Raw genomic sequence first — 19,167 nt, 5'->3', positions numbered from 1 at the left:
GCTAGGTTGAGTTTAAATGATCTTTCAAATTTCATTGGTCATAGTACAGACTCTGTAGTGACTAAATAATCGGAAAACATTTAAATGGACAATAGGTATAGCTGATTCTATTTACAACAACCTAAATTTTGAAGGTTTCTGGTCTCTCTGGCGCGTCTTGTTGAAGAAATATCTTAATTTCATTTTTGTGGTGATTGACAGCAAGTGGGGCATTCTTGGAAGTCTGAAGGAACACTGACATCCCAAAACAAGAACGCTGACACTTGTCACAATATTGGCAAGGTAACCCACTTTAGCCATTAGCCCTGCTATTTATTGTGCAGTTGTAATTGTACATAATTAATATTTGATAGGATATGGGTTTTTGGAGTACTCTGTTGCCCTATTTTCTGAAACATATTAATTTAGTAGAATGGTGATTCAGGGAAGGATAAACATAGCATAGACTTTTTGGCAGCAAATACAATAGAAAAATCATATCTTGTGAGCATGCAGAAGGGGGCATCATTTTCTAGGTCAGTTTGCCAGCTTTTGTATGGTATTTTAGAATTAGAGAACGATTTGGATCATAGGTGTGTCTGGGGTTGTCAAGATTCAGTATTGCATGGTGACTATTTTAGTGATGCTTCTTATTCTTTGGGAAAGGTAAAATTTATAAATTTATAGCATTTCAGTGTACTGTAGCCTTGTTTAAGTATATGAAATGTTGATATAGTAGAGAAATGTAGTTCTTGAATGTTACATTAAAAAGTAAAAAAGCTAGCTCAACTGGATTACTTTGTAGGGTAGTGGGTATTTTTCTGGTCTTCATACATGAGAAAAAGTTTGCTGGCTCTATTGAGGGAACAGTTGCAATGAAGAAGTCACCAATGTGATGATAATGACCTGGTTTATGTTACATCGCTACTATTTTTACAGATTAATTCATATAGGAAACAGTCTGTGGGTCACAAGCAATCTGAAAAGAAGCATAAGAAGCATCTCTCTGATAAAAAGACCACACAAAAAATGCCACCTGTTATTACATATTCATCAGGATTTCAAGTGCAGCACTCTATTTTCCCAAAATGGCAGACTTCAGCATCATCGGCTGTTCAAATATTCCCTTCCCCGATGCATGCTTCTCAGAAGAATATGGTTGGAACTGCTTCTTTAAGACAGGTCTACCCTCAATTTTCATACATTCATGCACAATATGGATATCCTTTGCATCATGTGCCTGCAATGCCTTATTTATCAAATCTTAGACCTCGGGAAGAGCAAAGTAAACCACTATTTGTTGGTAGCCAAATTCCAGCAGATCTTACAAATCAACCACATCTACTAAGTAAGCCAGCTGTTGTTCCATCAAGGCCTCCCAGTATGACACCACAAGAAAAGATTGAGAAGCTGCGGTGGCGCCAGCAGATGCAGGCAAGACTTGCTGTTGAACACCAACAGCAGCAACTTGATAGTCAGAAAACTAGTATGAACCATTCTCCTTTTCACAAGCAACCAGAGAATATTCATTGTCAGAAGGCAGAAGCGATACCAATGGAAGGTATTACCAAAGTATTGCAGCCACCACATACTGAATCAGATTGGGTGACTCCACAGGAAAATTCCAGAGCAGTTTCTGAACTTACTTATTCTGATGATGATGGTTCATTGGAGGCCATTGTACTTCATCAGCTCCAGAATGTCATTTCCAGGGTAAAAGTTAAAACGCTGAATCTTACTGTATGTTGTCCAGTTATATTCAGTTTGGAAAGAATAGCTCCGTATTTATTTCTATTTAAATTGCAGCACCTGTCTTGCAAATGTTTTTCTTCTTGCAGTTAGGTATGAAAAAGCGGTTGTGTATTCGGGATTCATTATATCGTCTTGCTAGAAGTGCCATGCAAAGACGCTTTGTTGGTGATACCAAGAGCAGTAGTGAGAATGGTGAACACATTGAAGCAGTTGGCATGTGCACATCAATCGATATTGACCAAACTCAAAGTGATAGGTTTGTTACTCTTTACAAAAAGTTGGTAGTATAATATTCTGCTACATGAGTTATGGACATTGAATTTTAAGTTATGCTCAAATAACCATGAGGGATATTCTTCCTACATTTCTTATGTTACCGTGTCAAGATGGGAATAAGGGAAGTAAATAAGCATAACATGTCTGATAATACAAGGGAAAGCCAGATATGATAATAATTAGACTGTAAACAGTCATGAAAAAAAGTGAGGAATGTGTCAGGAATAGGAGAGGTGTTGTAAGTTTGGAAAAAATGCCTGTCTATCATTTAATACTATTGTTCAAACTTTTGTTTCATAGGTACGGCATTATCTATCTGTAGTATTTGGATGTGATTTTGTATTTTGTTTTTGTTGACAAGCTTTAGCATGAGCATAGCTGTATTTTTTAAATCTCATGGTATTTGTTCAAGAGTTGACTAATTGCCAGAGTTAAGGCATCTAGTGGCGAAATGTCTTTGATATTACAATAATAGGTAAGTTGTCTATTATTAGTTAATGGTTATCTATTGTAAATACTATGTTCCCCGGGGACGCGTCCCCCCCAAAAAAACCAGCGTTTCGGGGACGGGGACATCCCCGTCTCGGAAACTTCATTGGGGACTTGCATCCGTCCCCAATTTTTTAACACACAAAAAATTAAAAAACCTAAAAAAAATGTCACTTTTGCCGTCCCCCGCCGTCCCCAAAATTGGCAAAAAAAAAATGCCATCTCGGAAACCTGTCCCACTGTCCCCTGCCATCCCCGTCCCGGAAACTCGGGGGAACATAGTGTAAATATCTAATAAGCTTTAGTTTGCTTTCGTTTTTTGCTTTCTCTAGAATAGAATGTTTCTATTCTTTATGATCGGTTTACAATCGTTTCCTAAGGAAACATTGTCTCATTTTTTTGTATAAATTGACCTTTCGGTCTTTGTTAATATCAAGCAAGTATTTACCAATTACTTTTGTAATATGGTATCCGAGCATATTTCTTAATTTTTCCAAAAATTATAATTTCTTTTCCAAAATTATCAGAGTCAATTTTCAAAATTATTCTTTGATTCTTGCTTCCTAATCTCAAAACCCTGAGATTTTCAAACTAAGGTCTTTTGTCCGAGTTTTTTTAAAATTGTAGATTTTGTTTTGGAAAAATCGCAAATCGCGGATTGGAGAAATCGGACCAGTCCGCCCTAAGCGCGACTTCAACAAAGCGTGTGTTTCTATTGCACAATTTTTCGCAATCACGATTTTTCTTTGGTTGCCGGATTTGTGACTGGAATTGACTTATTTCTGGGCTGGATTTGTCTGCAAAATCGCAGAAAAAAGGTCTGCATTTTTGGTTGTCATTTTTCAGAAGGCTCTACATGTTTTACAACCACTTGAAACTACAATATCCACCACTTTTTGGAGGTCCAATATAGTCGTTCTTGTTTGACGACTGTGTTTTTTCCCAACAAACACCTGCCAATGCAAAATCGACCATTTTATCAACGAAATCGCCATTTTTTGCAAATTTGACCTCCATGGCTGCCGACTAATATTTTGCCCGAAACCCTAATTTTTGGTGTAGCAAATTTTTTGATTCTAGATTCTTGGTGGGTTTTTCGAGAGCTCAACTAGGTTGTCTGTTTTTTTGGGTGCCCTGTTTTTTGCACCTCGATTTTTGAGCCAATAGATCTAGAAACTGACAGCATATTTCTTTTGGGTTTTTTGAGCTCTCTTCTAGGTCACTCTGATTCTTTTGGGTCTTCTATACTTTTGCCTCAACGAACGTGCGTTCATAGATTTTCACAATTTTCCATTGAAAAACGTGCCATGGCATCTTTGACAAATATTAAACTCAAGCATAACTCCAAATTCAATGGTCGAATTTATGGCACTTGGAAGTAGCAGATCATTGCGATTTTTGATTATCAGAACACCGATCAACTTGTTCTAGGTGTTATGAAGCGTTTGACTTCTTCGGGTCTTGATCAAGATACATGAGATCCGAATAATCGAGAGGTAGTGATGCTTCTCAAATTATCCGTGGCTGATGATCAACTTTCTCAGATTCCATCCGACAAGACAATTGCCGAGATCTGGACATCTTAAAGGCCTTCATGAGACTTCCGACAAAAGCAGCACTCTTTCTGAAAAACATTGTTTTCTATTGTCATGGATGAGCGCACCTCGCTCTGGGCACACCTGAATAAGATTCAGAAAATCCATGATTAGTTACTTGCCATCAGTTGCAAGGAGGAAGAGGATATTGTGGTTATCACTTTGCAGAGTTTACCCAAATCCTATGAGCATTTTATCGAGACTCTCAACATCACATCTTCTGGTGTTGATCCGAAGTTCATTGATAAAAGCCTTTGTTGCGAAATCCTTTTAGAAGGATAAGGGCAAGTTTCAACTGCCATCTTAGTAGAAGTCTTCTGCTCCAGCGCCAGATGGTTCCAAATAGAAGAACATTCAATGCAACTACTGCCAAAATTTTGGACACATGAAGGTTGAATGTTGGAAGTGCTTAGCTGCTAAGTCTGAGCAATCAGGTTCGCAGCCCAAAGCGAACAGTGTAGAGCACACCGAGCAGGCGAAATCTACCTTTTACGCTTTCATGGCTAAAAGACCTGCAGATCATGTGAAGTCATCTGCCTGGTATATTGATCAGGTGCCTCTCATCATTTCACTCACCACAGAGACTGGTTTACTGACTACCGGCCTTATTTAGACTATTATTTTTGGTGGCAAAGAAGAGTACACGGTTGTCAGCAAAGGCAACATTCAGATTCAGTCTGTTGGGAGGAATCTCAGATTCAGTTTGTTGGGAGGAATCTCATATTCCTTGATGTGTACTACGTTCTAGGGATGGAACTAAATCTTAGTCAGTTGCAACGACATTCTCCACACTCAGCAGTCACTTTCAGTTCACATCAGTGCACCATCACCGATCGGGCGACAGTCTACTGTTGCAGTGGGTCTTGAGGATCATGGTCTTTTTAGACATACTGATTCTGGTGATTTTGAGGACTTCGCTATGGCTGCTCGGCGATCTTCTGTGAGCACACTTTGGCATCAGCGATATGGGCGAGGCTAGGAAGCAACATTGCACACCTTTCACCAGTGGCAATTCATGGTGAGCTTCTTAGGTACTTCAACTTGTTCATGCCGATATCTGCGGCCCTATGGCCACTCCTGTTCTTGGGTCCAGTTATTTTCTGTTGTTTGTTAATGATTTCAGTAGAAAAATGTGGGTGTATTTCCTTAAAAAGAAATCAAATGCATTTTTTGTATTTAGAAGTTTAAACCTTTAGTTGAAAAAGAGTTTGGGAAATCTATTATTACTCTTAGATCAGACAATGGGCAGGAATTTTGTTTTAATGCTTTCTCCAGCTTCTTGGATACACATGGCATCAAACGCCAATTAACCACACCCTACATGCCAAAACAGAATAGTGTAGTTGAATGTCTGAACAGGACAATCATCGAGATGGCTCGTTCCATATTCGAACACAGACATGTTCCGAAGCAATTTTGGGCAGAAGCAGTTAACACTGCAGTTTATCTGTTGAACCATGTTGTCGATAAAGTTATAAAATAGCCAACGAGTAGATTAGCATGTTGTCGGTAAAGTTATAAAATAGCCAACAGGTAGATTAGCATCTGGTTGAGTCACCCCTTCGGAATGGTATATGTACACCGTCTGGAATGGACTTTTGATCATGGTTGTAATCATCATTGGAAGCACTATGTAATCTCTTCGGCATATATGCGAATAATAAAAGGAGTACTGCTGTGTTACATATTCTTGTCTATTGTCTGTATGTATTAAACTATTTACCCCATACAGTAAACATTTGGCGTTGTTGCCCAATGGACTTGGAACAAAGGTAGAGGAATGAAGACTAATGCCGAATCAACTGAAAAAAAATAAGAATAAGCTAAAGGGAAAAGATGAAATACACACCGCACAAGGGAATTTAATTTTGGCACAACAGGTTGAATGCAGACAGAGGTTTCAACAGATTGTCGACGGACACCGAAGCACCGAGGAATTGTTGGAAGAGACTTGATAGCGAGTGGATTTGGTGTAAGAAACAAGGGAGGAATTTTTTAACCTGTATACGTCGAGGGAAGAGAATCCAGACGGAAGGGAATTAACTCACATGGCTTGAAGTGTCAAGGGAGCATGAGTGTGGAGTGAACTCTTCATCCGCGATACACTTCCAGAACGGACTTCGCTTAATGAAGACCTTCCTTCACCAAATAGCACGGCTGTGGAAAATAAGACGACTGTCCGAAATAGCGTAGGTGTACAGAACAATGCGGGAGTGCACAACAACGCGAGTGTGCAGAACAACGCAGAAGTGCAAAACAACATGAAAGTGCAAGACAATGCGGGTACACAAGTACCTCAAACTCGAATAGTAATGGTTGGACCAAAGGGAAAATTGCCAAAGTTTGATGGTGATGGAACGACTGATCCAATCGGACACTGCAAGACATGCGAAACAATTTGGATGGCGAATGGCATAACCGACACAGATGAATGGGTCTGACAGTTTCTAGCAACCCTAAGGGGTGTAGCAATTGATTGGTTTGCCAACACGGATCCCCAAAAATAAATTTCGTGGGCAACAGTTAAAAAGGAGTTTATCACCAAGTTTCATTTGTTGCGAGACGAAAATGAAATCGTAGCAGAAATCTACACCACAAAGCAAGGGAAAAATGAAACAGTTTGTGTATATGCTAGAAAACTAAAAAAATTAATAAATAAAACGGAAAGAAAGCCAACAGATGGGCTGAAAAAGAGATGGTTCATTGAAGCACTACACTTGGAGTTAAGGAAGAAAATGAGGATTGTGCTGCCATCATCATACACCGAAGCGTACAATCAGGCGATGGACTTAGAGATGAATAGAAAACGAAAAAGAAAAAAAGTAGCTCATCCGACTCAGATGACTCATTTTCGAAACGAGATAGCAGTGGTGACAAAAAGGACAGTAAGAAGGCTCAAGCTCTCCAGAAAGATATGATCAGAATGATGAAGGAATTTAAGAATATGCAAAAAGAGACGAAGGGAAACAAGCTATGGTGCATAGAATGCAAGATAGAAGGTCACATGAAGGGATCCTGTCCGAAAAACTAGTTTTGTGATATCTGCCAAATAATGGGACATTCCACAAAAGAATGCCCCTTCAATATGAAAACAAGAGGGCATCAACAAGTGCTCCTGACACAGGAGACTTCCACATTGGGAGGGAGTGGAAACACCAGCAATGATGGTGCTACTTCGGGTGGGTACAAAAATAATAGAAGAGGGCAAAACAACAATACTAACAACAATACCAACAATAATAATGGGGGCCGTAGCCGAATTAAGTATGATGCGAACGGCCGCTCGATGGTTCAATGTCGAGCATGCAATTTGTGGGGCCACTTTGCATGGAACTGTACATCAACAAATGCACCAAAGTTATGGAGATGGTGCGGTCTTGGAGATCATAAAGATGCCAAGTGCTCGAAATCAGGAGTCAATTTGATCAACATTGGTGTGGACGAAGAAGTCTTGGCAATCCCTTGTAAACAAACAAAACTGTACCCCGACTCGACAGAAGAAAAGAAGAGATTGGAAGAAGTGTGGGCAGAAATTGAGAAAGCAACGCAAGCAGAGAAATCACAATTGAAGGACACTATCGGTACCTCAACGAGGAACTGCGCAGAACAAAACATCATAAGGTAGATATTACAAATTGAAATACCAGTCAAGTTAAATGATCTAATCCTCACAACGCCTCAACTATGGACAACACTCACGAACATAGCCCCGACTGCTAAACTACTAGGAGAACATTGAAGGGAAAAGGAAAGCGGAGCAAGTGCAGCAAACCCAATGTTGTTAGCCCTCACATTCGGATGACATCCGGTGGTCGTAGAGATGGGTATATTAGGAACAATCCTTTCAGAGACAATTGTGGACGGAGGTTCAGTGGTAAACGTCCTACTAGAAGATACTTGGAAGAAGTTGGGACAGCCGATGTTGTGGCCACCTACGTTCCAATTACTAATGGTAGACCAACACGACATTAAACCTCTCGAGGTCTTGATGGCACAACCAATGACTATTGGAACACAACAGTTCCTACTCGATTTCGTCATCATCCCGCTGAAGAGGAGAGGATAGGATGCCATTCTGTGTTGAGGATGGCTCGTACAAGTAAAGGTTAAGCATGACTGGAAGAAGAATACATTATCGATGGAAAGCAAATGATGAAAATTCATTATTGATTTACACACAAATGGTGGACAAAGAAGCTCTATCATTTGATTCCATAGAAGAGGATGAAGGAAAGCAGCGAATGGAATCGGATGAGGAAGGAGTCCTACGGTTGGAAGGTGGATCGAGGGACGATGATTTGGATTCGGTGAACGAATTATTTCACTGACAAATGGAGGATTATGAACTCTTCTCGAGCTGCAACATGTTGGGCGTCGAAGAAGAAAAAGGAAGAAATGAGCTCCTGGAGGAATATAGTGAACTAAAGGAAGGAGAAGCGCAGGTGGATGAAACACCAGCGCATATGTTCAGTGAAGATAAGCCGATAAAATATAAAGAGGCCATAGTACAAACCATGAACCTCGGAGATGATATTGAACCAAAAAGCATATTGGTGGGAGAAGAGAGCTTTGACCCATGCGGAGAAGAGAAGAATACACCGTTCGGTAGGAAATTTGCAGGAAGAGACCTGCAGGTGCACCATACGGCAAGCATCAAGGGAAAAATACTGTACAGGTTGTAGGCTCCGTATGGACAAGGAGCTACCATCGTACAACCTTCTGGAAGCAGGCAAGGAAGTACTGTACGACCTAGACAAAGCAATTGTACAGATTCATGAGAAGACCGCACGAACCAGCTAGGGTACCATATGGTACCGTACGAACATGAGTACAACATCACCGTACGGTACATGAACAAAATCGTACGGCTACAGAGGGAGATACACATTGCTAGACAACACCATACGATCAAACAAGGTAATTGCATGGACGACCAGAAGAGGCTACTATACGAACACACATTCACTATCTATGAAGGAGAAAGCACTATATGGCCTTCTGTATGGCAGAAGATAAACATAGGGCCGTATGAACATATAAGAGCATTATTGGGAGGAAGAAACTACCTTACGTCCTACGGAGGAGCAATTAAAACAATAGAAAGACATGGAAGCAACCATATAAGATATTCCGTATGACTCAACGAAAGAAAACATCAAGCACCGTATATTATCAACATACATGAAAGTGAAAAGTGCAAAAGTCGTATGGCCACGAAAGAGAAGTTTGGATCGTATGCCTAGGAGTTGAAAAAAGTGGCTGTACGACCCTTGCAGGATCGGCGGGAGAATGGAGGCATTGCCATACGATCAATCAGAGGGTTGCAAAAGACAAAACAACCATTATTAATATGGGAAGTTGGTGATAATCGGGCAATTAAGTTATGGACACTCAATGGGAAGGAAGTACTGGACGCGGTGAATGGGTCAAAGTTAAGAATTTATCATGAAAGGAATACTCCCCTGTCGACAAACAATTGATTAAAAAAAAAGAAAAAAAAGAAAAAAAAAAGAAGAGAAGTTGAATAAATAAATAATTTAAAAAAAAAAAGGTGTTATAAAAGATACCGTATGGTTTTCCCAACACCGTACGGTAAACATAAAAAGAGAGTGTTAATGAAAGACACCGTATGGTATCCTAGTGTACGGTTCTTCCCCCACCCTACGGTAGCCTGAAACCATCGAACAAAATCTTCACCAAGCCTTTCACCGTACGATGTCTCAGTGTAGCATAAGATCTCGTATGAACTTTCACCAAGCCATTCTGTGACCACTGTACAGACCTCTCAGAGCTCTGCAAATCCGTACAAGCACTTGGCAAAACCATACAGGCACTTGGCTAATCGTATGGTGCAAAAGTAAGGAGAAATTTATGAATTGTTTTTCTATACCACGTAAGTTACCGTACGGTCACGCTTAAGACAACAGATGATAGGAATTAGCACTGTATGAACTATGGATACTATGCAAACATGTGGAGCATGGAACAGGGCCATACGACTCAGACACCAACAAGCGTACAGGTAGTAAGGCATTAGGAAGAAGAGAATAAAAGAAGGCACAGAGGGTATACCATATAGCAAGCAATCTTGATCACCGTACGACTACATACAAATGCCTTGCTGTACGACTAAGGGGGGAGCAAACTGAAGAGTATGTATTCGCTTGGCAAAAAACCATAAGGAAGCAGTTAGAAGAGGAGCAAAAAAAAACGACGACAAATCAAAAATGTTCAGAATGCATAATGTATGATGCCCAAGGGAAGGGAAAGACATAAATAGGTAGTAAAACATAAGCAGTTGCTAGAAAGAGTGTGGGATCAGAAGAAAATCACAAAAATGGTGTATTTAATGGAATTTTGTGGACCTCGTGAGGGCACCTTGACCCCATTGGGGGCATTGCCCCCTAAACCCCCAGTCACTCCAGTCATCAGTCATGGGAAGTATGACCAGTTGATGAGACCTGGAGCTGTTGTAGGCATAGTGTGTCTATGTACCGGAGGTGGAGAGAACAACAGAGCAAGCCTTTTGAAAGGGGTGATACACTTTGAGGCACTTGGAGTAGGTGTTGGACGAGATGCTGTCTTTGTGGATGCATAGAGAGCTCGAGAGGAGCTGATCATCCAATTGAAGGTGGTACGACGACAAGTGGCTCGGTGTACCCAGGAGTTGGAAGCAGAGAAAGCAACATGGGTGGATATTTTGTAATTGTCCTTCGAAGATGACTTTTCTTTTTTGGGGGGGGGGGGGGGGGATGATGTTGTTGGTAAAGTTACAAAATAGTCGACGAGTAGATCAAAATGTTGTTGGTAAAGTTATAAAATAGCCGATGGGTAGATTAGCATCCGAAAGGACGTGTGAAGGTTGAGTCACCCCTTCGGAATGGTATATGTACACTATTTGGAATGGACTTTGGATCATGGTTGTAATCTTCATTGGAAGTACTATGCAATCTCTTCGGCACATATGCGAATAATAAAAAGAGTACTGCTGTGTTACATGTTCTTGTCTATTGTCTGTATGCATTAAACTATTTACCCCATACGATAAACAAACTGGTCACCCACAGTGGCAGTCAAAGGTAAAACTCCGGAAGAGGCCTGGTCAGGTTACAAGCCCAGAATTAGTCACTTGAAGATTTTTGGCTCCCTTGCTTTTGTTTGGATCCCTAATGCATCACGCACCAAGTTGGATGCCAAGAGTCAGAAACTCATGCTTTCTAGATATAGCAGCCTTCACAAAGCCGACCGCCTAATCGATATTCTCGTCTCATCTACAGTCGTGATGTAACCTTTGATGAGTTGCAAGGACCATTCATGCCTGTTTCTCCTATTCTTGATCTAACAGACGAGCCTATGATGTTGTTGGTAAAGTTACAAAATAGTCGACGAGTAGATCAAAATGTTGTTGGTAAAGTTATAAAATAGCCGATGGGTAGATTAGCATCTGAAAGGACGTGTGAAGGTTGAGTCACCCCTTCGGAATGGTATATGTACACTATTTGGAATGGACTTTGGATCATGGTTGTAATCATCATTGGAAGTACTATGCAATCTCTTCGGCACATATGCGAATAATAAAAAGAGTACTGCTGTGTTCCATGTTCTTGTCTATTGTTTGTATGCATTAAACTATTTACCCCATACGATAAACAAACTGGTCACCCACAGTGGCGGTCAAAGGTAAAACTCCGGAAGAGGCCTGGTCAGGTTACAAGCCCAGAATTAGTCACTTGAAGATTTTTGGCTCCCTTGCTTTTGTTTGGATCCCTAATGCATCACGCACCAAGTTGGATGCCAAGAGTCAGAAACTCATGCTTTCTAGATATAGCAGCCTTCACAAAGCCTACCGCCTAATCGATATTCTCGTCTCATCTACAGTCGTGATGTAACCTTTGATGAGTTGCAAGGACCATTCATGCCTGTTTCTCCTATTCTTGATCTAACAGACGAGCCTATGATTGCTCATGATTTGGGAGTTCAGCTTCCATTAGGTCTACCTGATGGGAGGGCTCCAGTTATTCCAGTGATACCTGTACATATACCTCTGGCTTCTCCTGCAGGATCACCTCGCTTTTTAGATGCTTCACCTGAGTTTGATCTTGATTCTTTTGATGAGGATCCTTCTAATCAAGCATCTCCTAGTACTAATGTTGGTCATTCTCCTATCCAACCTAAGTGGTGGGCTAAGACACTTGCTGATCTTCGTGATGATGAGCTCATTGATGAGAGAACTGCTCGAAAAAAGAGCAAAACTACAAATTCTATTAACTTTGCTCTTATGGCCAACATTCACAATGTGTTTGAACCTCAAACATATTCCGAGGCTAAAGGCATTCCAGAGTGGGAACAAGCCATAGCATCTGAACACTAGAGCCTGTTGAAGAACAACACCTAGGTCCTTTATGATCTTCCACTAGGAAAGAAACCCATTGGTTGCAAATGGGTCTACAAAATCAAATACAAATCGGATGGTACTTTGGTTAAGTACAAAGCTCATTTAGTGGCGAAGGGCTTTTCTCAATGTCAGGGCATTGATTATGAGGAGACCTTTGCTCCTATTGCAAAGATGAGCACCATCAAATTAGTCCTAGCCATGGCAGCTCGTTTGGTTGGAAGGTCCATCAGATGGACATCAAGAGTGCTTTCCTGAATAGTGATCTCCATGAAGAGGTCTACATGACGCAGCCTCTTGGTTTCAAGGTTGCTAGTAAAGACCATCAGGTTCTCAGATTGGTAAAAGTTCTCTATGGCTTGAAGCAGGCCCCTCGGGCAGGGTACATAAAGATTGATAAGTACCTTAGTGATCAAGGCTTCAAGAGGAGTTCTTCAGACTCAAATCTGTACATCAAGACTACTGACAGTGACATCATCCTTCTGGTTATTTATGTGGATGATCTGATCATCATTGGCAGTTCGACATCTTTGATTTAGGGAATTAAATAGAATTTATGCCAGTCTTTTGATATGACTGACCTTGGGCTCATGCCTTATTGTCTAGGTGTTGAAGTTTGGCAACAATCTTCTAGTATATTCATCTCTCAATCCAAATATGCCAGGGCCCTGTTAGACAAATTTCGTATGCAGAATTGCAAACTTACATCTACACCTATGGAGAAAGGTCTCAAGGTCTCCTTCCATTGATGATACTACATACAGGCAACTAGTAGGCAGCCTCATCTACCTCTTTGCTACTAGGCCTGATATCAACTTCACAGTCAGCTATATTTCGCGCTTTATGACAGCTCCTAAGGCTGATCATTGGATGGCAGCAACGCGTGTGCTTCGTTATGTGAAGGGCACTTTAGATTATGGACTTCTGTACTCTCGAAGTCATAATCCTAAACTCAGTGGGTTCATAGATTTAGATAGGGCAGACCCTATTGATGTTAAAAAGTCAACATTTGGATATGTGTTCAGTTCGGGATCCGGTGCAGTCACATGGACCAGTAAGAAGCAGTAGGCAGTTTCTCTCTATTCTATAGAGGCTGAATACAGAGGGACTGTTAAGACAGGATTTGAAGCTATTTGGCTTCGTCAGATGCTTGGGGATATGCAGATGTCACCAGCAAGATTGACTACTCTGTTTGTAGATAACAAAGGTGTTATCAAGTTAGCACAAAATCCAATATTCCATGAATGAACCAAGCATGTGGGTGTTCACTGTCATTACATATGACAGCTAGTTGAAGACGAGACTATAGATTTGCAGTATGTTCTTACTACAGATTAGACTGCCGACATTCTCACCAAGCCTCTTGGTCCTGATAAGTTTGTCAAATTCAGAGGACAACTTGGTGTGTTAGATAGATTAACCATTAAGGGAGGGTATTACAATAATAGATAAGTCGTCTATTATTAGTTAATGGTTATCTATTGTAAATATCTAATAAACTTTAGTTTGCTTTTGTTTCTTGCTTCCTCTAGAATAGAATGTTTCTATTCTTTATGATCGTTTCCTAAGGAAACATCGTCTTTCTTTTGTATAAATTGACCTTTCGGTCTTTGTTAATATCAAGCATGTACAAATTACTTGTGTAATATTTGAATCTTGGAACAATATAGTAACACTTTACTGCCAGAACATAATTGCACTACAAAAGAATGATTCCTTTGAATATTAAATCCTAGAAGAATTCCATGACAGTTATTTTGCAAGCCATTTATGAAGGAGTGTGGCTTACTAGACATTGAAAAAACATATGTATTGAAAAATAACTAGCAAAGATATTGATAAGTACATTCAACATATAATAAGGAATATCGGAAGAGAATTTTTCCCATTTTAAAGCACGTCAATGGGAGATATTCCTTTTAGGGAAGGATAATAAATAGGATCCAACACTAGAAATAGTTGACAAAAACTTTCTTAGGTGGATATCTATTTAAGTGATTTATCAATCAACATGCACCCCATACCACTACAATAAAAAAAAGAAATATGACTGTGCTACAACTTCAAATGGAGGCTCACTTTGAGCTCAACGCCTTGTACTTACCTTTCTTAGTCAATAATGTATCGTAGTTTAATTTTTGAGACATCCTTTAAATTGTTATTTAGAAGGCTATCCATGAATATAGATCAATGATAATATGTTTGCTAATGATATGTATCACATTCAAGTATTTGAAAGCATATTTATTTATCATATTTGTGTAATATCTAAGTGTGCAGTTTAGTAGTTTTGTATTTTGTATATTGAACATTTAGAAATCTGAAGTTTGAGTCCAAGGGGTTTAACTTACTTGGTTGAAGCAATGAGTTCTCATTGTAGACAACCTGGTTCAAATCCCAAGAGGGACATCTTTGTGGAATTCTAAGTTGTGACTCTTGATCTTCCATTAATTGTATTTGTCTCATTTGTAAGAAGTGGATTCTAAGTTGTGACTCTTGGTCTTCCAATTGTTGTTTCTAGTGTGATTGCTTGAAAGTAGCTTGAATAAGTTGTAATTGTTGCTCTTAAGGAGCACCCAATATGTAAACGATATTAATATAAAATATAAAGTTTCTCTGTGTGCTTATTTGTGTGTAGTTAGAAATCTCCCATCCAATACTTGCTTACTTTCAATTAAACTTGTAGTGATTTATCTTTTAACCTGAAAATTGAACTGTTGGTGAAAAAAGTCGTGCACTCAATAGAAAATAATAAATGGTAATGAATGTTTTTATGTTTGATGCAAGGTTTAATACAAATAGGAATATATGCCTTAAGATATCTAACATAAACCTTTTTTATATATGCCAGTAAATAAACAACATATAATTTCATATTCATGGAGATGTAAGAGTAAATTCCATAGGCAAGACAATGAAACACATAAAATAATAGGCTTCCTCAAAGGGCATGGACAAATTTGAACTTTGATGGTATGCCTAGAGGAGACTTTGGATAATTAGTAGTAGAAGGCATCATTATAGAGTTAGACGGAAACTTGGAAGTTGTTGTCTCAAAGAAACTTCAAGGATGGAACAAATAACGAGGTAGAAGCACAAGCATTGGTTTTACGACACCAAATATTCCATCAATTTGGAATGAAGATTGTCAAGGCCAAAGGTGACCCCATGGCTAGTATCATCTTGCTCTGAAAACAAAACTTGGAGAAATAGAAAGTTAACAATATTCTTCTTGAGGCTTGTTCTTACACTGATACTTCAATTCCTTCACTATTTACCATGCTGAGAAAGAAGGTAATGAAGCTTCTCATTCTTTTGTTAACCATGCCATAGACATAATTATTATAACATTAATTCTACATTTGCCACTTCTAGCCCATAGTAGATATAGTAGCACATAATAATAAAAATGTTCTAGTTCAAGTGGCAGTCAATTGGGAAGAGATTTATCAACGCCTGACGTGGTAAATATTAGAAGATGCCACCCCACGCACCCATGCTTTCCATGACGAGGAGGGAGGGGCTGAATGGAATAATTTGGAAATTTAATGCAAAAATAACATGAAAATTCTCTATTGCTGGCGATTACAGTAGAATTAATAGAAGCATTATTTTAGCCAGTGGCAATTGCAAGATGGCATTTCTTGGGATAATCTTTGAATTGGGACATAAAAAGGTTTTCAAAGCACATTTGGGCATCTTACTGTTTGCCATTTAGTGGATCTTTTGTTTGGAAGATATTGGCATTGATTTCAAAAGGAGATTAATGTCATGATTATTTAATGGGTGGTAGAAGATAATTGTAAAATTGAGTGTTGCTACTATGATACACATCTTGCAGCTGAGAACCAGAAATACATTGATTCTATGTAAGACATTGTACATTGGATGAGATGGAGGACTTTCAAGATTACCTACAATTATCTATTTGCAAGAGTTTTATCATACTAATGAACATAATATAGGATAGAATATCCGTCATTCAAAGGGCAGATCATATTATTTCAAGGTAATTATAGAAAAGTTTATGAATACATACCGACACCATTTCTTATTGGCAACTCAAATTCAATGGACTTTCATAAAGGCTGGCCGACACTTGCATACTTTAGCGCTCACATAGCATTTTAAAGTTATATATTTAAAATACAGATGCAGGCCAGCTTCATAAGTAAAAGAAGAAATGGAGATGCATAAAATATATTCTAATTCACCCATGTCATTTGATCGCATTTTTAGAGGAATACAAATTAGTATTAAAAGATTGATTCATTTGTTAGATGGCAGCGAATTTAATTAAGAGAGCAGCATTTAAATAATGCGGTGATTAGCACATGAAAGTACCAATTAGATATTGTCCAAAAAAGGGCAGTGTTTATGTTTTGAATAAAGTTTTAAGGAGAATTCGAATTAGTTTACGAAGGCAGTGATTATGTTTGAGATGAATTTTGAAAATAAATTAAAATTTAAAACTCTTGTTAACAAAGGTGATGTCTTTTTAACGAATTCTTGTTGTCAAAGAGAAAGAATGAGATATGTATAAATGTGAAGAAGATTAGAGAAAAGAGATACATCATACAAACATGAGGAGTTTATTAAGAGAGTATAGAAGATCATTCAAGGGAAATTTGTAAAGGAGATTAGTAAAATATCTTATATACACCAGCAACGTTGTATCAAGAGCATAACCAATATATAGACAAGGCAGATTTGTAAGAGAGGTATACACATTCCATGCAGATTTGTAGGAAGAAATTGTAGAACTATCATCATTTGATAGAAAGAAGATTGGTAAAGGGGAGTAATGCAGAATTTAAAAAAAAAAGTAAAGGAAAGAGAGTGTCAAATTTTTAAAAGAAAGGATATGTATGATTGAATTTGAAAGCAAAGTTTATACAGATTCCAAAGGTAAAGTATATGCACGAGATTACGATTCTTATAAAAGAGATTGAATTGGCCCTTATCCATTGTAAAAGCAGCAGTCAAGATGGAACTTCGTTTTGGATGTTGGTGCTTCCTAAAGGAGAGATTGGTGTCTCTCACTAAGTTGGTGCTTAGCAATGGGGATTGGTGTCTCTTGTAGTATGGTGCCTACACAATGTGGGGATTGCATCTCTAATAATTTGGTGCTTATATATTGACAAGGTTGGTGTCTCCTATATGTTGGTGCCTATGAAGTTTGTAAGAAAGTTTTTATAAGCAATATTTTTGCATTGGTTTTTTATTGTCAGGATTCCACATAAATCTTGCGTTTTTTTATAGTAATTGATATTATTGTGATTATTAAATTGTAATAGTAAGAGATTGTATTATACCAATTCACTCACCCCTTCCTTTTAGCATAGCTGTGTGCTCATCATCCTTTGGAGTGAATTATTGTTATTGATCAGATGTGTTGAGTGAACTCTAGCATTTTTTCCATGTTTGTAGGCGTGTAATTAAGTATGTGCAAGGATAACCATATAGTGGGCATCATCACCAACTTGATGATAAAGAACACACATAAAGGTCCTGATTGAAACTCTTCAAGCTCCAATTCTCAGTGTGTGCTTGCATTTGGAGATGTACACTAGCGGCTAATATGCCTTTGACAATTTAGTTGAAGCCATTCATCCTTTTTCATTAACTTATTGCTAGAACTTAGAAGGAAGTGAAAGGCAAAGAAGGCAGCGGATTTTTTGAAATAGGTTGTGGGCCTTAGTGGTAGCAAGAGAATTGCATCTTGTTCATCCATAGCTCAAAGAATGAATATAATTAGAGATTTAGTAAAATAGAATAAGATATATATTGTATAGGCTAATTAAGCTCATAAGCATATGCAAGTTTTGGGAATGAGTTTTAGAAGCCCATAGATGGAGTATTGTTATAGTCTAGTTTCAGTGGAAAATGATAATGTATTTTATGTTTCAATGAAAAGGTAGCAATTTTTAAGAAAACAATTTACCTAAAAAAAAAAGATTGAAATATGCAACGTAGAAAAATAACTACATACTTATAGTGATGTTCACATAATTTGAAAGGAGATGGACCATTTAGATTTGTACCTCTTATAATTATACAAAGGACATTTGATTGTATGAATGGACATGAGGAAATGATAGTGCAATGTTACATAGGCGAGATGATAGAATAATAGGACGATTATTAAGAAAAAATCAAAACATTCTTATAGAATGTGCAAACAAGATGTTTCTAAAAAGAAACATTCAAGAAATAGAAGGACTTATTTACAAGATGTTAGCAAATTCTGGAGTGACCATTAAAACAGAAACTAACAGAAAGAGATATTTATTCTAATACCCTCCCTTAATGGTCAATTGATTATTTAAACTAGAATATCAGAAGGTGTAAAAGGTAGGCTCGCTCTGGTCAGGATACTCTGCAACTTGTTTTGTTGGTTGTGAAGTACTTTGCTTAGCATTAGCAGCCAAATGTTTCTGACACTTGAATTTTATATGACCAAACTTGTGACAGTAATTTGCACTGCACAACTTTCTTCTTCAAACCATCCAAGGACTGAGCATGAGGTTGCTGCTGGAAAGTTTGAGAAGACAAAGAGCTGCCTTTATCCTATTGGAAGGATTTGGGTGCAAAGGCTTGCTTTGGGGAGGACGAGGGCACTGCTACCAAACTATTGTTTCCAACGATCCTATTGCATAATTTCGTTGAACAACTCTTGGAAAT

General features: G+C 38.6%; 1 protein-coding gene across 3 annotated transcripts in view; it reads left to right on the top strand.

Moving 5' to 3' along the window:
* Positions 1-19,167, top strand: part of LOC149532444 (agglutinin-like protein) — a 63,338-nt gene that overhangs the window by 16,510 nt on the left and 27,661 nt on the right. For all 3 annotated transcript variants that reach the window (XM_089803450.1, XM_089803451.1, XM_089803452.1), the window contains 3 exons: positions 202-282; positions 919-1,692; positions 1,818-1,987. In XM_089803450.1, the coding sequence (XP_089659576.1) occupies positions 202-282; positions 919-1,692; positions 1,818-1,987 (1,025 nt within the window). The remainder of the gene's footprint in view (positions 1-201; positions 283-918; positions 1,693-1,817; positions 1,988-19,167) is intronic.

This window comes from Cupressus sempervirens, chromosome 10, assembly GCF_028749045.1.
Source record: "Cupressus sempervirens isolate cs-2001-9-10 chromosome 10, ASM2874904v1, whole genome shotgun sequence".
Classification (NCBI taxonomy): Eukaryota; Viridiplantae; Streptophyta; class Pinopsida; order Cupressales; family Cupressaceae; genus Cupressus; species Cupressus sempervirens.
This window is presented reverse-complemented; position numbering and strand designations above follow the sequence as displayed.